General features: G+C 40.8%; 1 protein-coding gene across 1 annotated transcript in view; it reads left to right on the forward strand.

The window, feature by feature from the left end:
- Nucleotides 1-25,044, forward strand: part of CWC27 (CWC27 spliceosome associated cyclophilin) — a 206,432-nt gene that overhangs the window by 152,965 nt on the left and 28,423 nt on the right. The window contains exon 12 of the mRNA XM_034773080.1: nt 21,857-21,966. Within this exon, the coding sequence (XP_034628971.1) occupies nt 21,857-21,966 (110 nt within the window). The remainder of the gene's footprint in view (nt 1-21,856; nt 21,967-25,044) is intronic.

Raw genomic sequence — 25,044 nt, forward strand, 5'->3', positions numbered from 1 at the left:
TCTACCACTTTCCCATTGTTGTTGTTATTGTTTAATTGCTATTAAGGTAGTGTCCAGAGGCCCCAATAAACCTCTTTCTCTCTCCACCACTGGCTGGGAAGAATGAAATGCATTTTTCTTTCTCACTGCAGAAGAGGAAGAGAGGTCTAGTTGTGAACCAGCAGAATGCCCACTGATCCTCATACTGGTAATGATTCAGCAAAGAATTTAAGCATGTGCTTAAATCCCATTCAGGGAATTAAACATGATTTTAATTTTATTATTCTTACCCCTTCACTAAAGGGCCCAGTCTGTAATATTGAAATACCATTATTAAAGGGCATTCCATTGAAATCAACAAAACATCAAGTATCAGGAACTTTTTGTTTGTAACCTATAAAAAAAATTCTAAGATTTGTTTTCTAAAAAATTAAGTTTTTTTCTTTGGAAATATTTGATGAGGGAATCTGATTTAAATTGCATTGTACTGTTACAGAGAGATGCATTTCTTGACTTTAAAGAATGGGATAACCTAGTATCAGTGAATATGGGAAAGTGTAACATAATGCATGCATACACTATTTTAAGCCTTTCACTGAGAGGCAGTAGCTAGTTCAACAGAAGAATTCTTCTGTTGACCTAGTGCTGTCTACACGGAGACTTAGGTTGGCTTAACTATGCCACTCAGAGGTGTGGATTTTTCATACCCCTGAGCGACTTAGTTATGCCAACCTAATTTTCTGGTTTAGATCAGGCCTAACAGGATGTAGAAATATATTAAACATGACCTTGCAATGTTCAGAAGAAAAGGGTGAGTCTAGTATATATCTAGACAGATTAGAGGATTGGGCCAAAAGAAATCTGATGAAGTTCAACAAGGACAAGAGTCCTGCACTTAGGACAGAAGAATCCCATGCATTACTACAGACTAGGGACAGAGTGGCTAGGCAGCAGTTCTGCAAAAAGGACCTAGGGGTTACAGTGGACGAGAAGCTGGATATGAGTCAACAGTGTGCACTTTTTGCCAAGAAGGCTAACGGCATTTTGGACTGTATAAGTAGGGGCATTGCCAGCAGATCGAGGGACGTGATCATTCCCCTCTATTCAGCATTGGTGAGGCCTCATCTGGAATACTGTGTCCAGTTTTGGGCCCCACACTACAAGAAGGATGTGGAAAAATTGGAAAGAGTCCAGCGGAGGGCAACAAAAATGATTAGGGGGCTGGAACACATGATTTATGAGGAGAGGCTGAGGGAACTGGGATTGTTTAGTCTGCAGAAGAGAAGAATGAGGGGGGATTTGATAGCTGCTTTCAACTACCTGACGGGGAGTTCCAAAGAGGATGGAGCTAGGCTGTTTTCAGTGGTAGCAGATGGCAGAACAAGGAGGAATGGTCTCAAGTTGCAGTGGGGGAGGTTTAGGTTGGATATTAGGAAAAACTTTTTCACTAGGAGGGTGGTGAAGCAGTGGAATGGGTTACCTAGGGAGGTGGTGGAATCTCCTTCCTTAGAGGTTTTTAAGGACAGGCTTGACAAAGCCCTGGCTGGGATGATTTAGTTGGGGATTGGTCCTGCTTTGAGGAGGGGGTTGGACTAGATGACCTCCTGAGATCCCTTCCAACCCGATATTCTATGTGCTGTGCTTCTTAGAAGCAAAGATCTTGCAGCCCAGGATGAGCGTGGCTGAGGTGGCTTTAAGGCATCTTTGACCCCTCCTGTTGTGTGATGTGCTGGCAGCTGGACAGGCTCGCAGAGTACCTTAGACACCCTTGGGGGCTTGCTTAAATTACAGCAGCATCCCAGGGCTGCCCAGAGTTTCTGCAGTGCTGCTTACTGCACCATCACCTGACATGCCACTCCCAGTCCTGCCCCTGGTATATCTCATATACCTGAACTTGAGAGGAGGTCCTCAGAATACAAGTTTATGACTGTCTTCTATGAAGTGGTTTTCAAACTTTTTTCTGGCAACCCAGTTGAAGAAAATTGTTGATGCCTACAACCTAATGGAGCTGGGGATGAGGTTTAGGGTGTGGAAGGGGGCTCTGGGCTGGGGCAGGGGGTTGGGATGCAGGAGGGGGTCAGGGCTCTGGGGTGGGGCCGGGGATGAGGGGTTTGAGGTGCAGGAAGGGGCTCCAGGTTTATGGGGGACTCAGGCCTGGGGCAGGGGATTGGGGTTATCTCAGGTGGCTCCTGGTCAGCCGGGGTGCTAAGGCAGGCTTCCTGCCTGTCCTGGCACCATGGACCTCATGTGCCCCAGAAGCAACCAGCAGCAGGTCCAGCTCCTAGGCAAAGGAGTACAAGTGCCTCCGTGTGGCTCTCTCCCGCAGGCCCGCCCCCCTCATCCCCCCTTTGTCCCCTCCCAGCTCCCGTTGGCTGGTATGGAGCTGGTGCTCGGGTTGGGGCAGCGTGCAGAGTCCTGTGGCCCCCCTGCCTAGGAGCCGGACCTGCTGCTTGCCGTTTCCATGGCGCAGCGCGGTGTTTCAAACAGGTCGGGACTAGCCTGCCTTAGCTGGGCAGCACCCAACGGGACTTTTTATGGCCCAGTCAGCGGTGCTGACCAGAGCGGCTGTGACCCAGTGCCTTACATTCCGAGACCCAGTACTGAGTCGCAATCCGCAGTTTGAAAACCACTGTTCTACAGTACCTATGCCAGGGAATTCTCTCTGAGGGAAAACCAAGACTGCTTCTTCAAGTGATGATCTCTGTTGTATTCCACTGAAGGTTGTGCACCATGTGCCTAGAGCTAGAGCCGGAGCTTTTCAAAGTAGTATTGCTTGGCAGTCCACACATGCGTTCTTATATTACCTCATGGTTTCACCCAAGGTGATAAAGGGCAAAGCGGAACGGCTGAGTATCCAGTTTCTTCTCACCGCCGCATGTCCAAGTCAGAGCTTCTACTAACCTCTTTCATTCTTAGTGACTCATTTTCTAATTTTTTTACAAAAACAGTTCTTATTTTCATTCACAGTTAGGATTTTATTGCTTTTTGTTGTATTTTGGTAATTCCTAGCAGTTTTTAGAATTAAGGACTTTTTGTGACGTTGCTTTGGCAATTTTTCACACCGAACAGTCCCCTTCCTCCCTTCCCCCCAAGCTGTGGAGTCTGGGTACTGGATTATTGTGAAGATCCTTCCCCTCTGCTGTGGCTCCATAGGTCTGCAGTGGAAAAGGAACTGGAGATGCAGCCAGTCTACCTCACCCATAATTGCTACGGGTGAAATACGATGGCGCATGTGTGGACCACTGAGCAATACTACTTTGAAAAGCTACAGCTTCAGGCACATGGCACATGCGCATAACCCTCAGTGAAGTACAGATAGGGACCACACATCTTGAAGAACCTCCAGTTACAGGTAAGTAACCTCCTCTTTTAGGGTCCTTTATGCCTCTCTGGTCCTTTTACCCTGCATAAAATAATTAGAGCAGGGGTGAGTATTTTACCCTACATGCATAATTGTGCTCTGAGCATAGGAAGATCAGAGGTTTGTGGAAAAAATAGTTTTCCCTTTTCCATGACATAACTCCTTTCCAGTTCTAAGAAAAAGTTGCCTACATATCTCACTTCCCTAGTTTGCATTTTCTCTTGGTAGTTAGTCAAGTTGTACTTTAAACTTCTTGATACTTCTTTCCAATATGTCCATTATAATGTTTTTTTTAAAAATGCTTCATCTGTGTCACTGATACTGTGACACATCAAAAGTATTCAGTCTAGACCCTAGCAAAAATTAATGGGTGATCTTAGCTAAAGTTTTGTGCAAACCATATTAGTAGCCACAGGGACAGCAACTATTTTCAACTATTCCCTAAATGTATTCTTTCACATTTACGAAGACTGGCACACTGATTAGCCTCCCTTTGCAATTCATTTTGTTTCTAGTATGTAATCAGCACCTCTGGGATTTACTTTGAGAAAACTAGGTTGGTTGTTCTAACAACTGTTTCATGCATTGTCTGATTGCCTCATCCTAAAAAGGAAACAAAACCTGTGGAACCAGCACAAGTTTCATCTCTTGCCTTATCAGAGGGACTGGCATTGTTCAAGTTTTGTCAACACTGGTAAATTAGATAACAAAGCAATGTAAAAGATTATGTGTATGATGTCAGGAATACAAGTACCTTTGGAAAGTTCAAAATCATTGTCACTTCATCAATGCTAGTATTCATGTTCATACCACTGCTTGATGCTAAATCATATTTACCTCACCTTAATTCTGGACATTATATTCTTACCAGCACTGATGCCAAAGTTACTTACGTCAGTATCATAAGCTTCATACCGGCTTCAACGTGAACAGTAACCTTATTTGCTGTTCTAGTGCAATCAGCAGGACTAGAACTCAGATTTTTTGGATTTCATCTAGCAAAGAATGCTTCTGATGATGCTCTGTACTTTATAAATAGCTACATCAGCAAATATTATTATAATCTACTCTTATAACAAAAAAACAGAGATTTGCCTCGTGGGGATGGGGGAGGACAGGCGCTCTGGACCCCCCTCCCAGGTCCCCACTGACCTTCGTTTACCCCCTCTTTTCCCCTGGTTTGCAGTCTTTGGGGGAGATCTCTTTGCAGGCTATAACTTCCAGGCCAGGGTTTGGCAGCTGTTCCTCCTTCCTCTTTGCAAGCTGGAGGAAGATCTGGATGGAACAAGGAGCAATCTCTCAGGCAGTTCTTCTACAGAGTCAATCTAAGGGCTCAGTCTAACAGAGTCTATTGCCCCTTTACGGGGTTTACCTTCTACCCCTCTTTCTGGGGTGTGTTGTTCTACCGTCAGTCAGGGCGACTTGGGGAGTGGTGTGTCTCGCAGCTGTTCCCCTGTTGGCTGGGCTCACTCTATTCCCAACAGTCCCTGGGTAGAGTAACCTTCTTCCTGTTCACCACCATTTCCTGTGCTAAGTTTTTTCCCCTTTTAAGTGCCTCTCCCTCCCGGCTGAGCAAGCCGTGCAGGTGTCTTGTTAGCTTGGAACAGGCCCAGAGGAGCTTGTTAGCCTTCTTACGAGGTTGAGGGCATGTCCCTTCACACTTCCCTCAGCTGAAAAAAACCCCTCATTTTACTACAAGTTTTTTTTTGATAATACAAAACTATTCAAAATAGTTAAGTCCCAGGAAGACTGCAAAGAGCTACAAAAGGATCTCTCAAAACTGGGTGACTGGGCAACAAAATGGCAGATGAAATTCAGTGTTGATAAATGCAAAGTAATGCACATTGGAAAACATAATCCCAATTATACATACAAAATGATGGGGTCTAAATTAGTTGTTACCACTCAGGAAAGAAGTCTTGGGAGTCATTGTGGATAGTTCTCTGAAACCACCCACTCAATGTGCAGCAGCAGTCAATAAAAGCAAACAGAATGTTGGGAATCATTAAGAAAGGGATAGATAATAAGAAGGAAAATATATTGCCTCTATATAAATCCATAGTACGCACACATCTTGAATACTGCATGCAGATGTGGTCGCCCCATCTCAAAAAAGATATATTGGAATTGGAAAAGGTTCAGAAAAGGATAACAAAAATGATTAGGGGTATGGAACCGCTTCCGTATGAGGAGAGATTAATAAGACTGGGACTTTTCAGCTTGGAAAAGAGACAACTAAGGGGGGTTATGGTAGAGGTCTGTAAAATGATGACTGGTGTGGAGAAAGTTAATAAGCAAGTGTTATTTCCTCCTTCTCATAACACAAGAACTAGGGGCCACCATATTAAATTAATAGGCAGCAGGTTTAAAACAAACAAAAGGAAGTATTTTTTCACACAACGCACAGTCAACCTGTGGAACTCCTTGCCAGAGGATGTTGTGAAGGCCAGGACTATAACAGGGTTCAAAGAAGAGCTAGATAAATTCAAGGAGGATATGTCCATCAATGGCTATTAGCCAGGATGGGCAGGGATGGTGTCCCTAGCCTCTGTTTGCCAGAAGTTGGGAATGGGCGACAGGGGATGGATCACTTGATGATTACCTGTTCTGTTCATTCCTTCTGAAGTACCTGGCGTTGGCCACTGTCAAAAGAGAGGATACTGGGCTAGATGGACCTTTGGTCTGACCCAGTATGGCCGTTCTTATGTTCTAAAAAGAAGGAATCAAAAGATTCAGACCTCAATGCACTTTTATGAGTTCTCATTCGTTTTTAATGACATTAGTTTAGTAGTAGTAGTTTATTTTAAAATAAATAAATTTGACAAATCCATGCTAGGAGCTAGACCTGGAAATATCGCTGCAATTCACAAAGCCTAAGTTAGGCACCCAGGCTTCAGTATCACCTGTTGAAACTGTGGATAAATAATGAAAGAAACATTGCAGCAGGGTTATTGGATCCTGGCACTCCCACATCATGGCTAAGTGTTCTAGCCACTAGGCTACAAAGTTATTCTCATGTGTGCTTTCTCTCAAACACACGACTTCTCTAATTTAGGCCAGAGAGAAGGGATCTCCAGTCTCCCCACCTCCCATGTGAGTAGCCTCATCACTGGGCTAAAAGTTATGAGGGATGTCCCTCTGCCCCCTCCCCAACTGTTTTGTTTCGCTCCCCTTCTCCTTCTCCCTCTCCCTCCCCCGAATCCGGCGGGCAGCCTCTGAGCATGCCTACCAGATGGGGTCTAATGGTGAGTTAGGTAGCCGAACACCTATCTATCCTGGTTTATGAATTACTCTGGAGCTGAGGTGAGCTTTTGGACATCCAGAGGGAGGCAGGAGTGTGCATGCTCAGGGGCAGAAACCTCAGTGCCCAGGGAACTTTTCCTATAAAAACTTTGGCACGAAGTGAGGGCACTTACATGGTTTCAACAGATGTTTTGTGCACCACAGTGGTCCCTAAACAGGGACATAGGTGCCTAACTCCTTTTGAGCATTCAGCCCTAATCATCATCGGCAAAGTTGTTTTAAAAATCTGTCTGTGTTACAGCACCAAAGAATTATTAAGCATTTTACCCTTTAAAATAAATAGTTTATTCACTTTTGCCTCTTGTAAAATTAAGACTCTAATGGAAATTGTAACAAGACCTTAATTGTAGCATTGTGAATGCAAAGCTATAATGTGAATTTTGGTGTCCAAGTTTATTTCCCTATTAAATTAATCAGATGAGTTGGAAATTAAGGTTCTGATCCAAAGCCCATTGAAGTCAATAAAAAGACTCCTGCTGAGTTCAGAAGGCTTTGGATAAGGTCCTCACACTGATTTTATATATATATGCAACAGTATTGACTTCAGCTGAACTACTCCTTATTTTTGTTGCTGTAAATGTGAGGGAAATAAACCCCATTTGATCATTTCCTGTATTATTTAGGGAATTCTAAAACATCATCTCATTTCCAGACTATAAATGGAAACTTTGTCCCAGACATTGGGTTTTAGGACAGATTACACCATGAGGCCAGCATCTGTTATGCCTTGAAGAAATATCTTAGGAGAGTAGAATCTATTTAAAAGAAAACAAACTAATTCAAACTCTGAAGTCACCATCACAGAGGGATAAAGGACCCGATGGCATACACCCCCGTTTAGCATCAGCTTGGTGGGTAAGAGACAATATACTTTTAATAGTGTAAATCTAAAAATGAAATGTAACGTTTTTTCAGGAAGTTAGGTTGGGACTTCTCTTTTCTCATCATTCCTTAATTAGATATTTGAAATTGGGCAGAAAAAGAAGCGCCAAAGCATCATATTATGGACTTGATCTTTTCATTAGGCTCTGCTAACTTGTGACGCATTGTTGATCCAGCAGAAGAATCTGATCATCCCTATATTGAAACACTGTAGTTTGGCTTCTGACTCCTCATCCTCTGAACTAAGGATTCCTTCAGATAAAACAGTGCTGGAAAATGGTGTTGTGCATTTCTTTGACCAGGCGTCTCTCTCATGTAAACACAGAGCAACAGTATATTTATAAAAAACACAAAACAAAACAACTCCCCCTCCCACTACAACAAGACACTGCACATGCTTCTGCCCCTGGCAAGATATTGAGAGAACAAACAAGATGTAACAGATGTGTAGTCACGTTGCTTAATGCACTACTGGAAGGGGCCCAGGTACTATCGTGATGAGCTCAGTATAAGAGCTTACACAGAATAGAATTTTTAAAATACTGTAGGATGCCAACAAGGCTAATTTAGATAAATGAAATAACTAGGTGAGATTCTTATATTTCATTTATCTAAATTAGCCTTGTTGGCATCCTACAGTATTTAAAAAATTCTATTCTGTGTAAGCTCTTATACTGAGCTCATCACGATAGTACCTGGGCCCCTTCCAGTAGTGCATTAAGCAACGTGACTACACATCTGTTACATCTTGTTTGTTCTCTCATCCTCTCCCCAGAGAAGCACGTGTAAAGGAGCATTTTGTTGCGGTAGGAGAGGGGATTGTTTTGGTTTTTATAAATCTACTGTTGCGATGTGTTTATATGAGAGAGGCCTACTCAAAGAAATGCACCTTGTACTTGTAGTGGAAAGTCGTGAGGTTTGTGATAGTCCTTAGTTCTTGGGAGAGTTCAATCCACAGTCTTATCCCATTCCACAAAGTTCTGACTCCCGTACAGACAAGTTTTACCTTTATTACTGAAAGTTCCATTGAGCCAGTGGTGGAGCTGTCAACCACAATCTTCGTCATGGACCTTTAAGCAGCCTTTTAGATATCCTGGGCCCATGCTGTGGAGTGCTTTGAAGATAAGAATGGAAAAATATCATTGCTATTCCAATGCTATGCACATCTGCAATACCATTTTCCAGCACTGTTTTATGTGAAGGAATCCTTTGCTCAAAGTATGAGGCGTCAGAAGCCAAACTACAGTGTTTCAATGCAGGGATGATCGGATCCCTCTGCTGGATCAACAATGAGTCAGTCACAAGTTAGCAGAGCCTAGTGAAAAGATCAAGTCCATAATATGATGTTTTGGCACCTCTCTTTTTCTGCACAATTTTAAAAGGTTTTTGGAGAATTATACATATAATAGTTGTCCCCAAGCCTGTGTTTGCATATATGCATTCTCCCTTCCAAGGGTTATCTGCTCTGAAATGATTTCTTTGGTCTGTTAATTGCCCCAGTGGGTTTTGTGTCTTTAGTGTAGACAAAAAAAATATTGCTTACAAAAATGTGTTACTTCACAAAAAATAATATTTTGGCTATGTTCAAGACATAAATTATACTTGTGGGTTTGAAATAATCACAGTGGTTGGGATTTTCAGAAGTTTCTATGGTTATGTCTACACTACAGTTAGAGACTCATGGCTGGCGCATGGTGGTGGGGCGATAGATGGAATGCATATCCCTATCTTGGCACCAGACCACATTGCCAACCAGTACATAAACCGCAAGGGGTACTTCTCAATGGTGCTGCAAGCACTGGTGGATCACAAGAGACGTTTCACCGACATCAGTGTGGGATGGCCGGGAAAGGTGCATGACACTCCCACCTTAAGGAACTCCGGGCTGTTTGAGCAGCTGCAAGAAGGGACTTACTTCCCAGACCAGAAAATTACTGTTGGGGATGTTGAAATGCCAACAGTTATCCTTTGAGACCCAGCCTAACCCTTGCTCCCATGGCTCATGAAGCCATATACAGGCAGTCTGGACAGTAGTAAGGAGCAGTTCAACTATAGGCTGAGCAAGTGCAGAATGGTGGTAGAATGTGCCTTTGGACGTTTAAAAGCTCACTGTCGCTGTTTGCTGACTAGGTTAGACCTCAGCGCAACAAAATATTCCCATTGTTATTACTGCTTGCTGTGTGCTCCATAATATTTGTGAGAGAAAGGGGGAGACGTTTATGGCGGGGTGGGAGGTTGAGGCAAATCGCCTGGCTGCCAATTTTGAACAACCAGACCCCAGGGTGATTGGAAGAGCACAGGTAGGTGTGCTGCGCATCAGAGAGGTTTTGAAAAACAGTTTCATGACTGGCCAGGCTACGGTGTGACAGCTGTGTGTGTTTCTTCTTGATGCAAACCCGCCCTCTTTGTTGATTTTAATTCCCTGTAAACCAACCACCCTCCCCCCTTCGATCACAGCTGGCAAAGGAAATAAAGTCACTATTGTTTTGAAACCATGCATTCTTTCTTTATTAATTAAAAAAAAAGAGAGATAACTGGGCGGGAGGGCAGGGATAACTCAGTGGTTTGAGCATTGTCCTGCTAAACCCAGGGTTCTGAGTTCAATCCTTGAGGGGCCCATTTAGGGATCTGAGGGGGGGTGGGGGGAATCTATCTGGGTATTGGTCCTGCTTTGAGCAGGGGGTTGGACTAGATGACCTTCTGAGGTCCCTTCCAACCCTGATATTCTACAATTCTATGATAAGGTAGCCCAGGTAGAGTAGGGAAGGACAAGGCCACATTGCTTATTGTAGCCACACTACAAATCAAAACTGTTGGAGCCTCCCCCTCACGTTCTTGGGCATCTGGATGAGGAGGATATGGAACTTGGGGAGGAGGGCAGGTGGTTGTACAGTGGATGCAGCAGTGGTCTGTGCTCTTGTTGGCTTTCCTGCAACTCCACCAGATGCCTGAGCGTGTCCGTTTGCTCCCCCATTAGCCTCAGCATTGCATCCTGCCTCTTCTCATTGTGCTCACTTAATGTTTTCCTGGCCTCTGCCACTGAATGCCTCCATGCATTCAGCTGTGCCTATATCAGTGTGGAAGGACTGCATGAGCTTGGAAAACATGTCATCCCAAGTGCTTTTTTTTTTTTTTTTTGCCTTCTAATCTGCAAGAACCTCAGGGACGGAGATGATAGGGGGAGCATAGAAACATTTGCACCTGCGGGGGGATAAAAAGGGAGAGTAAAATTTAAGATGATACATTTCTGAAAACAAAAGGGAGACTCTTTCACAGTGAATCAAGCAATTCACAGCAGACAGCACATGTGCTTTAGGCACAAGGTCGGATTTTACCTTTTATATTGAGCGCCTGCCGGTATAGTGACACGTCACACACGGCTGGGCAACAGAATTCGGTTTCCAGGTAGCCATGGTAAGCCAAAGGGTAAGCGGGGAACATGTGGGAATGTGTTCAAACTGCAGCACACTCCTCCTCCCACCCCTCCACGTGGCTATTTGGGATGATCCCTTCACCCCTCTCCCCGCCAAGTGGCTATTCTCGGGGATGATCCCTTTTAGCCAAGCGCAAACAGCCCAGCATTAACGGGGTCCTTTTATTGTTCCTTTACAAAAATTCCCCTATTTCAACCAGGTGACCATGGATGATATCACTCTCCTGCGGCTAACATAGAAAGATATAGACCGAACATTGCTTGAATGCGACCAAAACCCAGGACCATTCGCTGCCATGCTTTATGCTGCAGTGATTCCAGACTACTTGCTACTGGCTTGACGTGGTAAAGTGTCCTACCGTGGAGGATGAAATAAGGCAGCCCCTCCCCCCACCCCACCCAAAACCTTCTGCAAAGGCTTTCAGAGTACCTCCAGGAGAGCTTCATGGAGATGTCCGTGGAAGATTCCCGCTCCATCCCCAGACATGTTAACAGACTTTTCCAGTACCTGTACTGGCCATGAATGCATCCCAAGTCTTCAGGGCAAATCAAACATTTAAACACCCTTGCTTTTAAACCCTGTACTATAGTTACAAATGTGTACTCACCAGAGGTGCCTTCTCCACTTTCAGGGTCAGGGATCACGCCTTGGGAGGGTATTGGCTCCATGGTGATGAAAAGGTCCTGGCTGCCGAGGAGAACAGATTCACCGCTTGCCTGCTGCGCATTCTCCTTCTCCTCCTCCTCTTTCTCATCCACAAAATCCTCCTCCGTGTTGCGTGAGACTCCCCCCTTGCAGGTGTCCACGGACAGTGGTAGAGTAATGGTAGCGTCCCCCCCTAGAATGCCATGCAGCTGATCATAGAAGTAGCATGTATGGGGCTCTGACACAGAGCGACCGTTTGCCTCCTTTGTCTTTTGGTAGGCTTGCCTGAGCTCCTTGACTTTCACGCGGCACTGCTGTGTGTCCCTGTTGTAGCCTCTGTCCATCATGCCCTGTGCGATTTTGGCATATATATTAGCATTTCTTCTTTTTGATCGGAGTTCTGCTTGCAAAGATTCTTCTCCCCATACATCAATCAGATCCAGTGTTTCCCATTCGCTCCATGCTGGAGCTCGTTTGCGATTCTGTGGGGAGGACTGCATAGTGACCTGTGCTGCTGAGCTCTCCACACTGACCAAACAGGAAATGAAATTCAAAAGTTCCCTGGGCTTTTCCTGTGTACCTGGCTAGTGCATCGGAGTTGAAAGTGCTGGCTAGAGCGGTCACGTTGGAGCACTCTGAGATAGCTCCCAGAGGCCAATAACATCGATTTGCGTCGTACTACCCCAAATTCGACCCAGCAAGGTCGATTTTAGCGCTACTCCCCTCGCCGGTGAGGAGTACAGAAGTCGATTTTAAGAGTCCTTTAGGTCGACAGAACAGGGTTTCTTGTGTAGATGCATTCATTATAAAATCGACCTAACCCTGTAGTGTAGACCAGGGCTTAGACTCTCCTATAGTCTTTAAGTTGACCTGCTAACTCATGTGAAAACTGCATCTGTCTTGTCTTCACTAGGATTCTACCTCAGGTTAGCTAGTTTAAGAACACCTCTTTTTTTTCCGTAGAAGACAAGACCTAAGGAAACGGGGAAGAGGTAGGATCATAATATTATAATGTAGTGGTGTTATACTATACTGCATTACTCTCTTCAGCTCATTCCATCTCATAGTGCATGAAGTTTCTGGTAGATTGTGTTTTATACCATTCAGCTGCAATTTCCCTCCCTTTATTTTCTGTGTATTATTATATCTTAATTTTTTCTGATCTTTCTATATGGTAGATTTCCAATTCCAGATCTTTCTTTGTAACTCTGATGGGGCATGGACTGTTCAGATATTAGCTGTTAGTCTTCAACATATTAGCTGGAGCAATGAGGAAATAAAGAGAGGTGTGTGTGTGTGTGTGTGTGTGTGTGTGTGTGTGTGTGTGTGTAAATTATAGGAAGAGTAAATAGAACAGTTTCTGACTCCAAAGTAAAACATTTTCTCTAGACAGCTGTCAGACTTTTAAGTCTTCTGTCATTCATTCAAAAGGCTTGACAATCAGGGTTTGGTTTAGATTTACAGTTCAGTGGTCTCTGTCCTATCTGAAACCTAGTGCACTAACTTTGCCCTATAATTATATTCTGTTTGATCTTCTGCCACAGGAGTCTGGAGAGTTTAGGGGGGGGGTTAAATTTATTTTTGTGTTCTTTATTGGAACTGACAGTCTTGAAAAAGATGCCTTATTCATGTCTGCGAAATATTTTGAGAGTGTTTTAAGACATTTCACATGTTGTTGAGTATCTTCCAAGGAAAAAAATAGTTTAGCTGTACAAATCAAAAAGGAAGATACTGATCAATAGTCTTAATTTTGTTTTGTATACTATTAAATTATCTATTGTTATTAATCAGTATCATAGAAATGCTGTAACCAAACAATTGGAATAATTAAGATGCATATTTGTCACACTGACATTCTACAACAAACTGTTCAATTGGATATATAAAGAGTAGCTTTAGGCTATTCTAGATAATATTACTTTACTTCAGTGTTTTTCCTTTTTGGCAAGAAGAAATCTGTTTATGGTAAAGAATTTTGAGGGGTTTTTTGCTTGTTGCCACAACACTGAGAATGTGATTTGTAGCTTCCTCTGCCTGGGAGACAGGACAAAACAGGAAAGTTGTCAATAAGACCATCAAACTACAGAACAGTAGTTACAACAGATGGAGCGGTGTGCCTTCAGGCAACATCATTCAACATCCTGTATGTTAGTCTTAAGTACTAAATGAAAAAGTAAAAAGGGTTGAGACAAAGATGTGGAATATCTCTGACAGCTGGAATCCTTGAAAATAAAAATGAGACATTTGTCATTTAACTTCCCGTAACAATGTTCTATATGATATCCTTAATCCTGAATCAGCCCTAATTTATTAATTCACATGACATATGTCTAATTGAATATATAATACAATTGCCTTTTCATCCAAATCCTTCTAGTTTTTTACTTCCCTATTACTACGGGCAATTCTACTTTCCTACCAATTTCTCAGGCTTGAAATTTTGTCATTATCTTTGCCTTCCGCCTACCTACTAGCCTACACATTTATTTCAGAAATGTGACTCCTCCCTGAAAAGAAAAAAAAAGGATAAATTAAATTAGTTCTGTATTTAAAATAAATAGAGAAATGTTAATATGATGCATGCTAAACTTCGTTAGTAAATCACTCTGATTTCATTACAGCCTCTATGTTCCTTCATTGGAACTGTTTAAATTGTAAGCTCTTCCTGGTAGGGGGCATGTTCTCATATACCTCTGGAAAACCACTTGCCTGTATAAATAAAAATAATGAAAAACATTTTCCCTGGTACCAAGAAGCAAATTTTAAAAGCTAACAAATCAGCCATATGTGACATTTCACTGTAACTAAAAAAACAGCTATAATAGTAAGAGATTAGCTCTTTAAATGGTCAAATAAACAATGTAATCATAATAATAATATAAGCATTTATATAATGTTTTTCACCCTAATTTCTCAATGCTTTTTATAAAGGTTTATAAATATAATTTGTCTCAGCTTTACAGATGGGGAAATTGAACTCTAGATCGGTTATATGACATACTTAGGATTGCCTTTATTTGTCTTAGATTCATATATAAGAGCCTGAATTTGTGGGATAAGGAACAAAAATAGCCCTAATTTTGTTTTGTTTAACTTGGCCTATTAGATAGCTATCCCCTGTCTAATAGGTCTTTTTTTGCTTATTTTGTGCTGTATTGGAAGTGTCTTTGATCAAATAACTTTTAGTTTATTAATTCTTATGACATTTTAAACTAAATTATCACATTGATACAAAATATTTTAATGAAAACAAACTCCTATTACGAATATGGGAAATTTTAAGACTAAAATTAGTCATCACTAGGCAAGGTAAACATAGAATCATAGAAATGTTGGGCTGGAAGGTAGATGAAGAAGTCCTCAAGTCCAGCCTTTTGCTCTGAGGGAGGATCAAGTAAAACCTAGACCATCCCTGACAGCTGTTTGTCCAACCTGTTCTTAAAAACCTCCCATGATGGGGATTCCACAACCTCGCTTGGAAGCCTGTTCCAGAGCTTAACTATCCTTATAGTTATAAAGTTTTTCCTAACATCTAACTTAAATCTCCCTTGTTACAGATTAAGCCCATTGCTTGTCCTTCCTTCAGTGGGCATGGGGAGCAATTGATTACAATCCTCTTTATTACACCCTTTTACATATTTGAAGACTGTAAGCAGATCCCTCCCTCAGTCTTTTTTTATCAGGTTAAACATGACTGTTTTTAACCTTTCCTCATAAGTCAGGTTTTCTAAACCCTTTATCATATTTGTTACTCTCTTATGCTCTCCCCAATTTGTCCACTTCTTTCCTAAAATGTGCTGCCCAGAATTGGACACATTACTATTGCTGAGGCTTCACCTGTGCTGAAAAGAGCAGGAGAGTTACCTCCCATGTCTTACATACAATGCTTCTGTTAATACACCCCAGAAAGATTAGCCTTCACAACTCTATACACACTGTTGACTCATATTCAATTTGTGATGCATTGTAACACCCAGATCTTTTTCAGCAGAACTACCACCTAGCCAGTTTTTCCCCATTTTGTAGTTGTGCATTTGATTTTTCCTTTCTAAGTAAAATACTCTGCACTTATCTTTACTTAATTTTATCTTGCTGATTTCAGATCAATTTCACAATTTATTAAGGTTGTTTTGAATTTTAATTCTGTCCTCCAAAGTGCTTGCAACCCCTCTCAGCTTAGTTCCTTGTGCAGGTTTTATAAGCATACTCTCCACCCCATTATCCAAGTCATTATGAAAATATTAAATAGTACTGGACTCAGGATTGACTCCTGTAAAATCCCACTAGATAGATTCTCACAGTTTGCCAGTGAACCACTGAGAGCTACTCTGAATAAGAGCATAAGAATGGGCATGCTGACCAATGTTCCGTCGAGCCCAGTATCCTGTTTTCTGACAGTGGCCAGTGCCAGATACTTCAGAGGGAATGAACAGAACAGGTCAATTTATCAAGTGACCCATCCCCTGTTATCCAGTCCCAGCTTCTAGCAGTCAAAGGTTTAGGGATACCCAGAGCATGGGGTTTTGCCCCTGACCATCTTGACTAATAGCTATTGTTGGACCTATCTTCTATGAACCAAGTTATACTTTTGCCCTTCACAACATCCTATGGCAATGGTTGACTGTGTGTTGTGTGAAATACTTCCTTTTGTTTGTTTTAAACCTGCTGCCTATTAATTTTATTAGGTGACCACTGGTACTTGTATTATGTGAAGGGGTAAATAACACTTCCTTATTAACTTTCTCCACACCATTCATGATTTTATAGACCTCTATCATATCCCCCCTTTAGTTGTCTCTTTTCTGAGATGAACAATCCCAGTGTTTTTAATCTCTCCTCAAATAGAAACTGTTCCATACATCTAATAATTTTTGTTGTCCTTCCTTGCACCTTTTCGAATTCTAATACATCTTTTTTTATATGAGCCAACTAGAACTGCATCCAGTATTCAAGGTGTAGGCATACCATGGATTCATATAGTGGCATTATTTTCTGTCTTCTTATCTATCCCTTTGCTAATGGCTCCTAACATTCTGTTAGCTTTTTTGACAGCTGTTGCCCATTGAGCAACTGTTTTCCAGAACAATCCACAATAATGCCAAGATCTCCTTCTTGAGTGGTAACAGCTAATTTAGATCACATCATTTTGTATGTATAGTTGGGATTACGTTTTCCAGTGTACATTACTTTGCATTTATCGACTTTGAATTTCATCTGCCATTTTGTTGCCCAGCCACCTAGTTTTGTGACATCCCTTTGTAACTCTTCAAAGTCAGCTTTCAACTTAACTATCTTAAGTAATGTATCATCTGCAAATGTTGCCACCTCTCTGTTGAACAGCACTGGTCCCAGCACAGATCTTTGATGGATCCCACTATTTACTTCTCTTCATTGCAAAAACTGACCACTTATTCCTACTCTGTTTTCTTGTCTTCCTTGAGTGCTCCATTAGCACATCAATCTTCCAGTGGCCCCTCTGGGTGTTTGGCATGTCTTCCTGCTTCTGATATACTTCAAAACAATTTTGCTGTTAGTTTTTTGTCTTTTGGTAGTTGCTTTTCAAATTCTTCTTTGGCCTGCTTATTTAAACTTTTATACTTGACTTGCCAGAGTTTGTTCCTTTCTATTTTCCTCAGTAGGATTTGACTTCCAATTTTTAAAAGATATACTTTTGTCTCTCTCTGCCTCTTTTACTCTGTTGTTTAGCCATGGTGGCTTTTGTTTGTTTGTTCTCTTACTGTTTTAATTTGGAGTATACATGTAGTTTGAACTTGTATTATGGTATTTTTTAAAAAGTTTCCTTGCAGCTTGCAGGCATTTCACTTTTGTGACTGTTACCTTTAATTTCCGTTTAATTATCCTCATTTTAGCGTAGCTCTCCTTTTTGAAGTTCAGTGCTACTATGATAGGTTTCTTTGGTAATTTCCCCACACAAGGATGTTAGTTGCTATTACCAGGCAGTTCTGCTATATTCAGTTCTTGGACCAGATCCTTGCGCTGCTTAGGGCTAAATCAGGAATTGCCTCTCCCTTTGTGAGTTTTAGGAGTAGGTGCTCCAAGAAGCAATCACTAATGGTATCTAGAAATTTTATCTCTGCATCTCATCCTAAGGTGACATGTACCCTGTCAATATGGGGATAGTTGAAATCCCCCTTATTATTGGGTTTTTTGTAGCCTGTCTAATATCCCTGAGAATTTCACAGTCACCATCACCATCCTGGTCAGATGGTTGGTAGAATATTCCTACTGCTATACACTTGTTCTTCAAGCACAGAATTTGTGTCTATAGATGTTCTATGGTAATGTCTATGGCTTTCAACCAGTTGTGCACCCACCTTCTAGTAATTTCATATATTTCCCTAGTTTATTTAAAAGAATGTCATGTAGGACTATGTCGAAAGCTTTACTAAAATCAAGATATATCAGGTCTACTCCTTTCCCCTATGACCAGGCCAGCAAACCTGTTAAAGAAGGAAATTAGGTTGGTTTGGCATGATTTGTTCATGACAAATCCATGCTGGCTATTCCTTATAACCCTATTATCCTCTAAGTGCTTACAAATTGATGGTTTAATAATTTGTTTCAGTCTCTTACCAGGTATCGCAGTTAGGCTGACTGGTCTATAATTCCATGCATCCTCTTTGTTCCCTTTTTAAAGACAGGTATTATGTTTGCCCTTCTCCAGTTTTCTTGGACGCATCATCCAGGAGTTCTCAAAGATCATTGCTAATGATTCCACGATTGCTTTAGCTAGTTCCTTAAGTACCCTAGAATGAATTTCATCATGCCCTGCCAACTTGAATGTAGCTAATTCATCAAAATATTCTTTAAGCTGTTCTTTCTCTATTTTGGCTTGTGTTCCTTCCCCTTTGTTAATATTAATTGTGTTGATTATCTGCTCTCCATTAACCTTTTTAGTGAAGACTGAAGCAAAACAGGCAATAAACAACGCAGATTTCTTGATTTCATCAGTTATTAGCTCTCCCTTTCCCACTAAGGAGAGGAACCTACACTTTCCTTCATGTCTTTTGCTTCTAATGTTTTTAAAGAACTTGTTCTTATAGCCTTTTATGTCCCTTGCTAGTGTAACTCCTTTTGTGGCTTTTGGATTTTGTCCCTATAAGCTTGCAGCGCAGGACCCAAAGTATCGATGAATATGATGAGTTATATAGTCATTCCAAATGAGTGTCAATAAAACATGTATTCATAACATACCATCATGTATTCTGATATTATTACATATATTGTGCAGAAAATCTCCTTTAGAACTGTTTTAGAGAGTTAAAAAAGGTAAGGACTCTTTCATATACCTTCACCTAAAACCAGGGTGTCTTTGTATCATGAGTAAAGCTGTACAGGCCTGGGAGGGAAAGAAACATACCTGTTTGAAGCTGAAAAATGATAGAAACCTCTAACAGTGACCTAGAATTAGAATTTCTATTCATACTACAACAGGATTTTAAATTAGCATATATATATATATGTATGCTCTGTGTGTGTGTATATATATATATAGATAGATAGATAGATAGATAGATATCTACATATATATAGCATAAATTAGCTGAATTATGGAGTATCAATAATGGGAGCAAAAATATCACAGTTGATGTGCTTCTTAGTAAAGAGTTATGCGGCTATACCAGTTCAATTTGTTACCCTCTTTGCTCCTGCCTTGATCATTTTAGTTATAAGGCATGTCATCTGGATACCTATTTTTCTCTTTTTGTTTTGTTTGTTTTTTGTTTAGTTGAATTGCATTACCAGATTTTGTGTGATTTGTTCACTCTTTCTGGTGGGTTCTAAATACTGTAACAGAACTTTTCTGATTGCCCTGAAAGCTAAAATCTTTGCCCAGCAGCCAGCCGACTAGCCAGGTTAGATGCTAGGCAGATGCACAAGGCTGCTGTGGTGAATGAATCCTTTCCCCCAAGCCACGGAGTGGCTACAAAACCTGGTCTAGTTTATTGGCTGAAGTAGGCTCTGCAGCCCCATCCCCCGCAGAACAGAAGACAAGAGGACCAAGTAGCAATGGAACCCAAAACCCTGTCTCTCCCCCAGAGCACCCAGAGCCTAGCCTTTCCTTCCCCAGACACGCTGCAACGCAGAAGGTCCAAATGGGTTTTTACACCAGGCAGGGGATAGATATTCCTTTTTACCTACAAGACATTCCACATCCATCCCATCCCATTTCATAGCCAGAGAAGCAGGACCTGAACTGTAATCTGTTTGTTGTAGTATTCCTTATCTAGATAGTTAGGAATCCTTTGAAAGTTATTCTAACAAGCTAGCAATTTTCTTTGCAGTCAACAACTAAGGATTGTTTTAAATAGTTTTTGATGGTGTGTGTATAAACTTTTGGTAACAAAGCAGTCACAAATCCTCAAACATGACTGTAAATCATACCATATAATCTAGCAAAAAGAATTTGAATTTGAACAGATTCTAAATGACAAGACCTTATTACTGCCATAGAAGTTCCAATTAATATATCACAAAAGACTTTCACAGACATCTTTGATAGAGGAAGTAATTTCCCCCTCTTCACCGTGGCAGTCTTAATAAAAAGATTGCCCTTTACAAAATTGTCTTTAAAAGCCCACTGTATAGGGCAAAAATGTATGTTATGCATTTTGTTTGCCAAACTGTGATGTCTTTACTTGTTAATTTTTCTTTGCACCATGTAGAAGTATTTCAACAATACTACATTTCTATGCATTCCAGATGGACCCTAAGGCAGGATTTAACCCTGATATCACAGATGCACAATAATGAAAGGCAGATAGGTCTCTCAGCTGTTCTCAAGCTGTTTGCTTGTTCATTTTGGCTGGAAATGAAAATATATTGAGGGGCGGAGGGAGATATGTAAAAAACCTATTAAACCAGGTGACTAAATCTCTCAAAAGACCAAGAACCAGTGAGCAGCAAAACTAGACAGGTGGTATGGCTGCTTGAATAATCTTCTCAAAGGATTTAAATTTGACACCCAGAAAAAGATGGTTGTACTATGAATTTGGTTGTGCTTATCCAGTATATTGTCCATTTTGTTGTAGGACTGTACTTTGTGAAAAACATTAGTAGCCAGTGTTATTGACCTCAAAAATTTGTGGGATCAGATCAGGCATGCTGGGCTGGATGCTTTGATGTTAACTGTGAATGCAAACTTCACTTTGCATTGTCATTGGCAGGGAGATAGATTATCTAGTCTAACAAGTCTTTTTCTGCTTCTAAACTTCATCTGCTGCATATTGGATATTATTTTGCAAACCTGGACTGAATTATCTATGTAAAAAAACAAACTTTCCACAACACCTGAAACAATCAGGAACTTTTGGCTTAGGCGGTCAGTTATCTATCTTATTTCTTTTACTCTTGTCTTTTTTCCCACCCCCTCTCTCTATTAATTTGTCTCATACACGTGTTTTATATTGTAAGCTGAGTCTGGAAGAGTGCTAGTGTAGCCAGTATTCAAAAAGGGCAAGCAGGATGGCCTGAGGGACAGTAGAACAGTTAGTTTGACATCAGCCCTAGGCAAAATAATGGACAAGCTGATATGGGATTCAGTTAATAAAGAATTAAGGGATAGGAATATAATTAATACCAGTTATGTGGTTTAATGGAATACAGGTCTTGCTAAACAAACTTCATTTCATTCTTTGATGAGAGTACAAGTTTGGTTGACAAAGGTATCTGCGTGGATGTAATATACTTAGAATTTTGTAAAAATTTGACTTTTGTGTGACATTCTGATGAGAAAATTGGAACTATACAATATCAATATAACACACGTTAAATGGATTAAGAACTGGCTAACTGATCAGCCTTAAAAAGTAGTTGTCAGTGGGGAATCATCATTGAATGGGGTTTCTAGTGGGTTCTACAGGGGTCAGGACAAGGCCTGATGCTATACAACATTTTCATCAGTGATCTCAAAGTAAATATAAAATCTTTGCTGATGAAATTTGGGATAATGCACACGTTGGTGGAATGGTAAATAGTGAGGAGGACAGGGGAGTCATGTAGATTGATCTGGATCATTTGGTAAGCTGGAACCACAAAGATGATTTGAGGGTGGAGAGAGTGACTTACAGCAAGAGACTTAAATGATGAGGCAGTTATATATCCAAAAGCTTTTCATAAGGTGTTTTGTCTGGTAATTCAGAAGACATGACAAGCCTGTACACTGATATTAAATCACAAAGTATACTTTCACTGCACTTGTTTAGCAAAAAAACATTGTTTTCTATTTCAGAGGAAGAAGCTGATCCAAACAGCATAGTTACAGAATATTTACAGGAGAAGAAAAAGTATGAAGATCTGCGGAAGCAACAGCCAAAGAAAGGGATATCTCGTGAAGAGCAGGTAGATGCTTAAAATAATAAAACAGACACTAAGAAAAACCTGTTTCACAGAAAACTCTGGAAAAGTTTCTTATCTCTTCAATTGTATTACACAAAATTTCACTCCAAGAGAAAGGTTGGCTTAATTCTTTAAAAAAAGAGGCCTCAGTGGTCCCTTATGTGAGTTATTCAGGCATAGGTGCTGGGAAAATCTGTGAAGTTTCCAGTCAGTTCTTCAGTCAGAACATCAATATTGCTATGCTTGAAAGTGCCATGAGTTTGCCCTAAAAAACTTCTGGAGAGAAGGGCTATCCACACAGACAATGAGGAGTCTCCGGTGGCACCTTAAAAAGTAACAGATTTATTTGGGCATAAGCTTTCATGGGTAAAAAAACCCACTACTTCAGATGCATGGAGTGAAAATTACAGATATGCTTGTATCTGTAATTTTCACTCCATGCATCTGAAGTAGGGGGTTTTACCCATGAAAGCTTATGCCCAAATAAATCTGCTAGTCTTTAAGGTGCCACCGGAGACTCCTCATTGTTTTTGTGGATACAGACTAACACAGCTACCCCTCTGATACAACCCACATAGAGTTGCCCTTGTGTGGTGGCCATGACCTCCCATGCGCTCCTGCAAATGTGCTTTGCTAAGTTTAAAATAGATGGGGCTTTTAGATAACAAAATTTGGAATATTTTAAAACGTGAAACTGTAAAGCAGAAAATAACATGTCCAAAATGCATACATTACACTTTTTACAAATGTTTGTATTTGGATACAAAGGTTAGGGGTCTACTACAGACCACCTAACCAGGAAGAAGAAGTGGATGAGGCTTTTTTTTAAACAACTAACAAAATAATTCAAAGCACAGAACTTGGTGGTGATGGAGGACTTCAGCTACCCAGACATCTATTGGGAAAATAACACTACAGGGCATAGATTGTCCAACAAGTTATTGGAATGTATTGGATACAGTTTTTTATTTCAGAATGTGGAGAAAGCTACAAGGGGAAAGGCTGTTCTAGATTTGATTTTGATAAATAGGGAGGAACTGGTTGGGAATTTGAAAGTGGAAGGCAGCTTAGGTGAAAGTGATCATGAAATGGTAATGTTCATGATTCTAAGGAATGGGAGGGAGCGAAAAACAGCACAATAAAGATAATGGATTTCAAGAAGGCACACTTTAGTGCAAGTCTAGGGAAAAACATTTCAAGAGTTGGCAATTTTTCTAAGGGCACGAGAGCAAACGACCACACTGTGTAGGAAAGATAGGAAGTATGGCAAGAGACCACCTTGGCTTAACCAGGAGATCTTCAATTATCTGAAACTCAAAAAAGGAGTCCTACAAAAAGTGGAAACTAGGTCAAATTACAAAGGATGAATATGAACAAATAACACAAGTATGTAGAAATAAAATTAGAAAGGCCAAGGCACAAAACGAGTTTAAACTAGCTAAAGACATAATAAAGGGTAACAAAAAAACATACATTAGAAGCAAGAGGAAGACCAAGGACAGGGTAGGCCCGTTACTCAGTGAGGGGGGAAAAAACAATAACAGAAAATGTGAAAATGGCAGAATTGCTAAATGACTTTTTTGTTTTTCTCCAAAAAGGTTAGTAGCGATTGTATGTCTAACATAGTGAATGCCAGTGAAAATGAAGTAGGATCAGAGGGTAAAATAGGAAAAGAACAAGTTAAAAATTACTTAGACAAGTTAGATGCTTCAAGTCATCAGGGTCTGATCAAATACATCCTAGAATACTCAGGGAGATAATTGAGGAGATATCTGAGCTATTAGTGATTATCTTCAAAAAGTCATAGAAGACGGAAGAGATTCCAGAGCACTTGAAAAGGGAAAATATGCCAATCTGTAAAAAGGGAAGTAAGGACAACCTGGGGAATTACAGACCAGTCAGTCAGCTTAACTTCAATACCCAGAATGATAATGGAGCAAATAATTAATTGGCAAACACCTACAAGTTAACAAGTAACAGCATGGATTTGTCAAGAACAAATTGTGTCAAACCAACCTGATGGCTTTCTTTGACAGGATGACAAGCCTTGTGGATGGGGGGGGAATCAGTAGATGTGGTATATCTTGACTTTGATACTGTCTAGCATGACCTTCTCATAAATAAACCAGATGGTGCTACTATAAGCTGGGTGCATAACTGGTTGGAAAACCATTCCCAGAGTGGAAGGGGGGGCATATTAAGTATGGTTCTTCGGGGATCAGTTCTTTGTTTGGTTCTGGTCAATATCTTCATCAATTATTTAAATAAGGGCATAGAGAGTACACTTATAAAGTTTGCAGATGATACCAAGCTGGGGGCGGGAGGGAGATAGCAAGTGCTTTGGAGGATAGGATAAAATTCAAAATGATCTGGACAAACTGTAGAAATGGTCTGAAGCAAATAGGATGAAATTCAGTAAGGACAAATACAAAGTACTCCACTTAGGAAGGAACAACCAATTGCACACATACAAAATGGGAAATGACTTTTGCCTAGGAAGGAGTATTGCAGAAAAGGATCTGGGGATCATAGTGGATCACAAGCTAAATATGAGTCAACACTGTTGCAAAAAAGGCAAACTTCATTCTTGGATGTATTAGAAGGAGTGTTGTAAGCAAAACACAAGAAGAAATTCTGCTGCTCTACTCCATGCTGATTAGGCCTCAACTGGAGTAGTATGTCCTGTCTGTGTGCCACATTTCAGGAAAGATGTGGACAAACTGGAGAAAGTCCAGAGAAAAGCAACAAAAATAATTAAAGGTCTAGAAAACATGACCTCTGAGAGAAGATTGAAAAAACTGGCTTTTAGTTTGGAGAAGAGAAGACTGAGAGGGGACATAATAACAGTTTTCAAATACATAAAAGGTTGTTACAAAGAGGAGGGAGAAAAATTGTTCTCCTTAACCTCTGGGGATGGGGCAAGAAGCAGTGAGCTTAAATTGCAGCAAGGGCAGTTTAAGTTGGACATTATGAAAAACTTCCTAACGGTCAGGGTGGTTACGCATTGGAATAAATTGCTTAGGGAGGTTGTGGAATCTCTATATTGGAGATTTTTAATAGCAGGTTAGACAACATCTGTCA

Source organism: Trachemys scripta, chromosome 6 (genome assembly GCF_013100865.1).
Source record: "Trachemys scripta elegans isolate TJP31775 chromosome 6, CAS_Tse_1.0, whole genome shotgun sequence".
Taxonomy (NCBI): Eukaryota; Metazoa; Chordata; order Testudines; family Emydidae; genus Trachemys; species Trachemys scripta.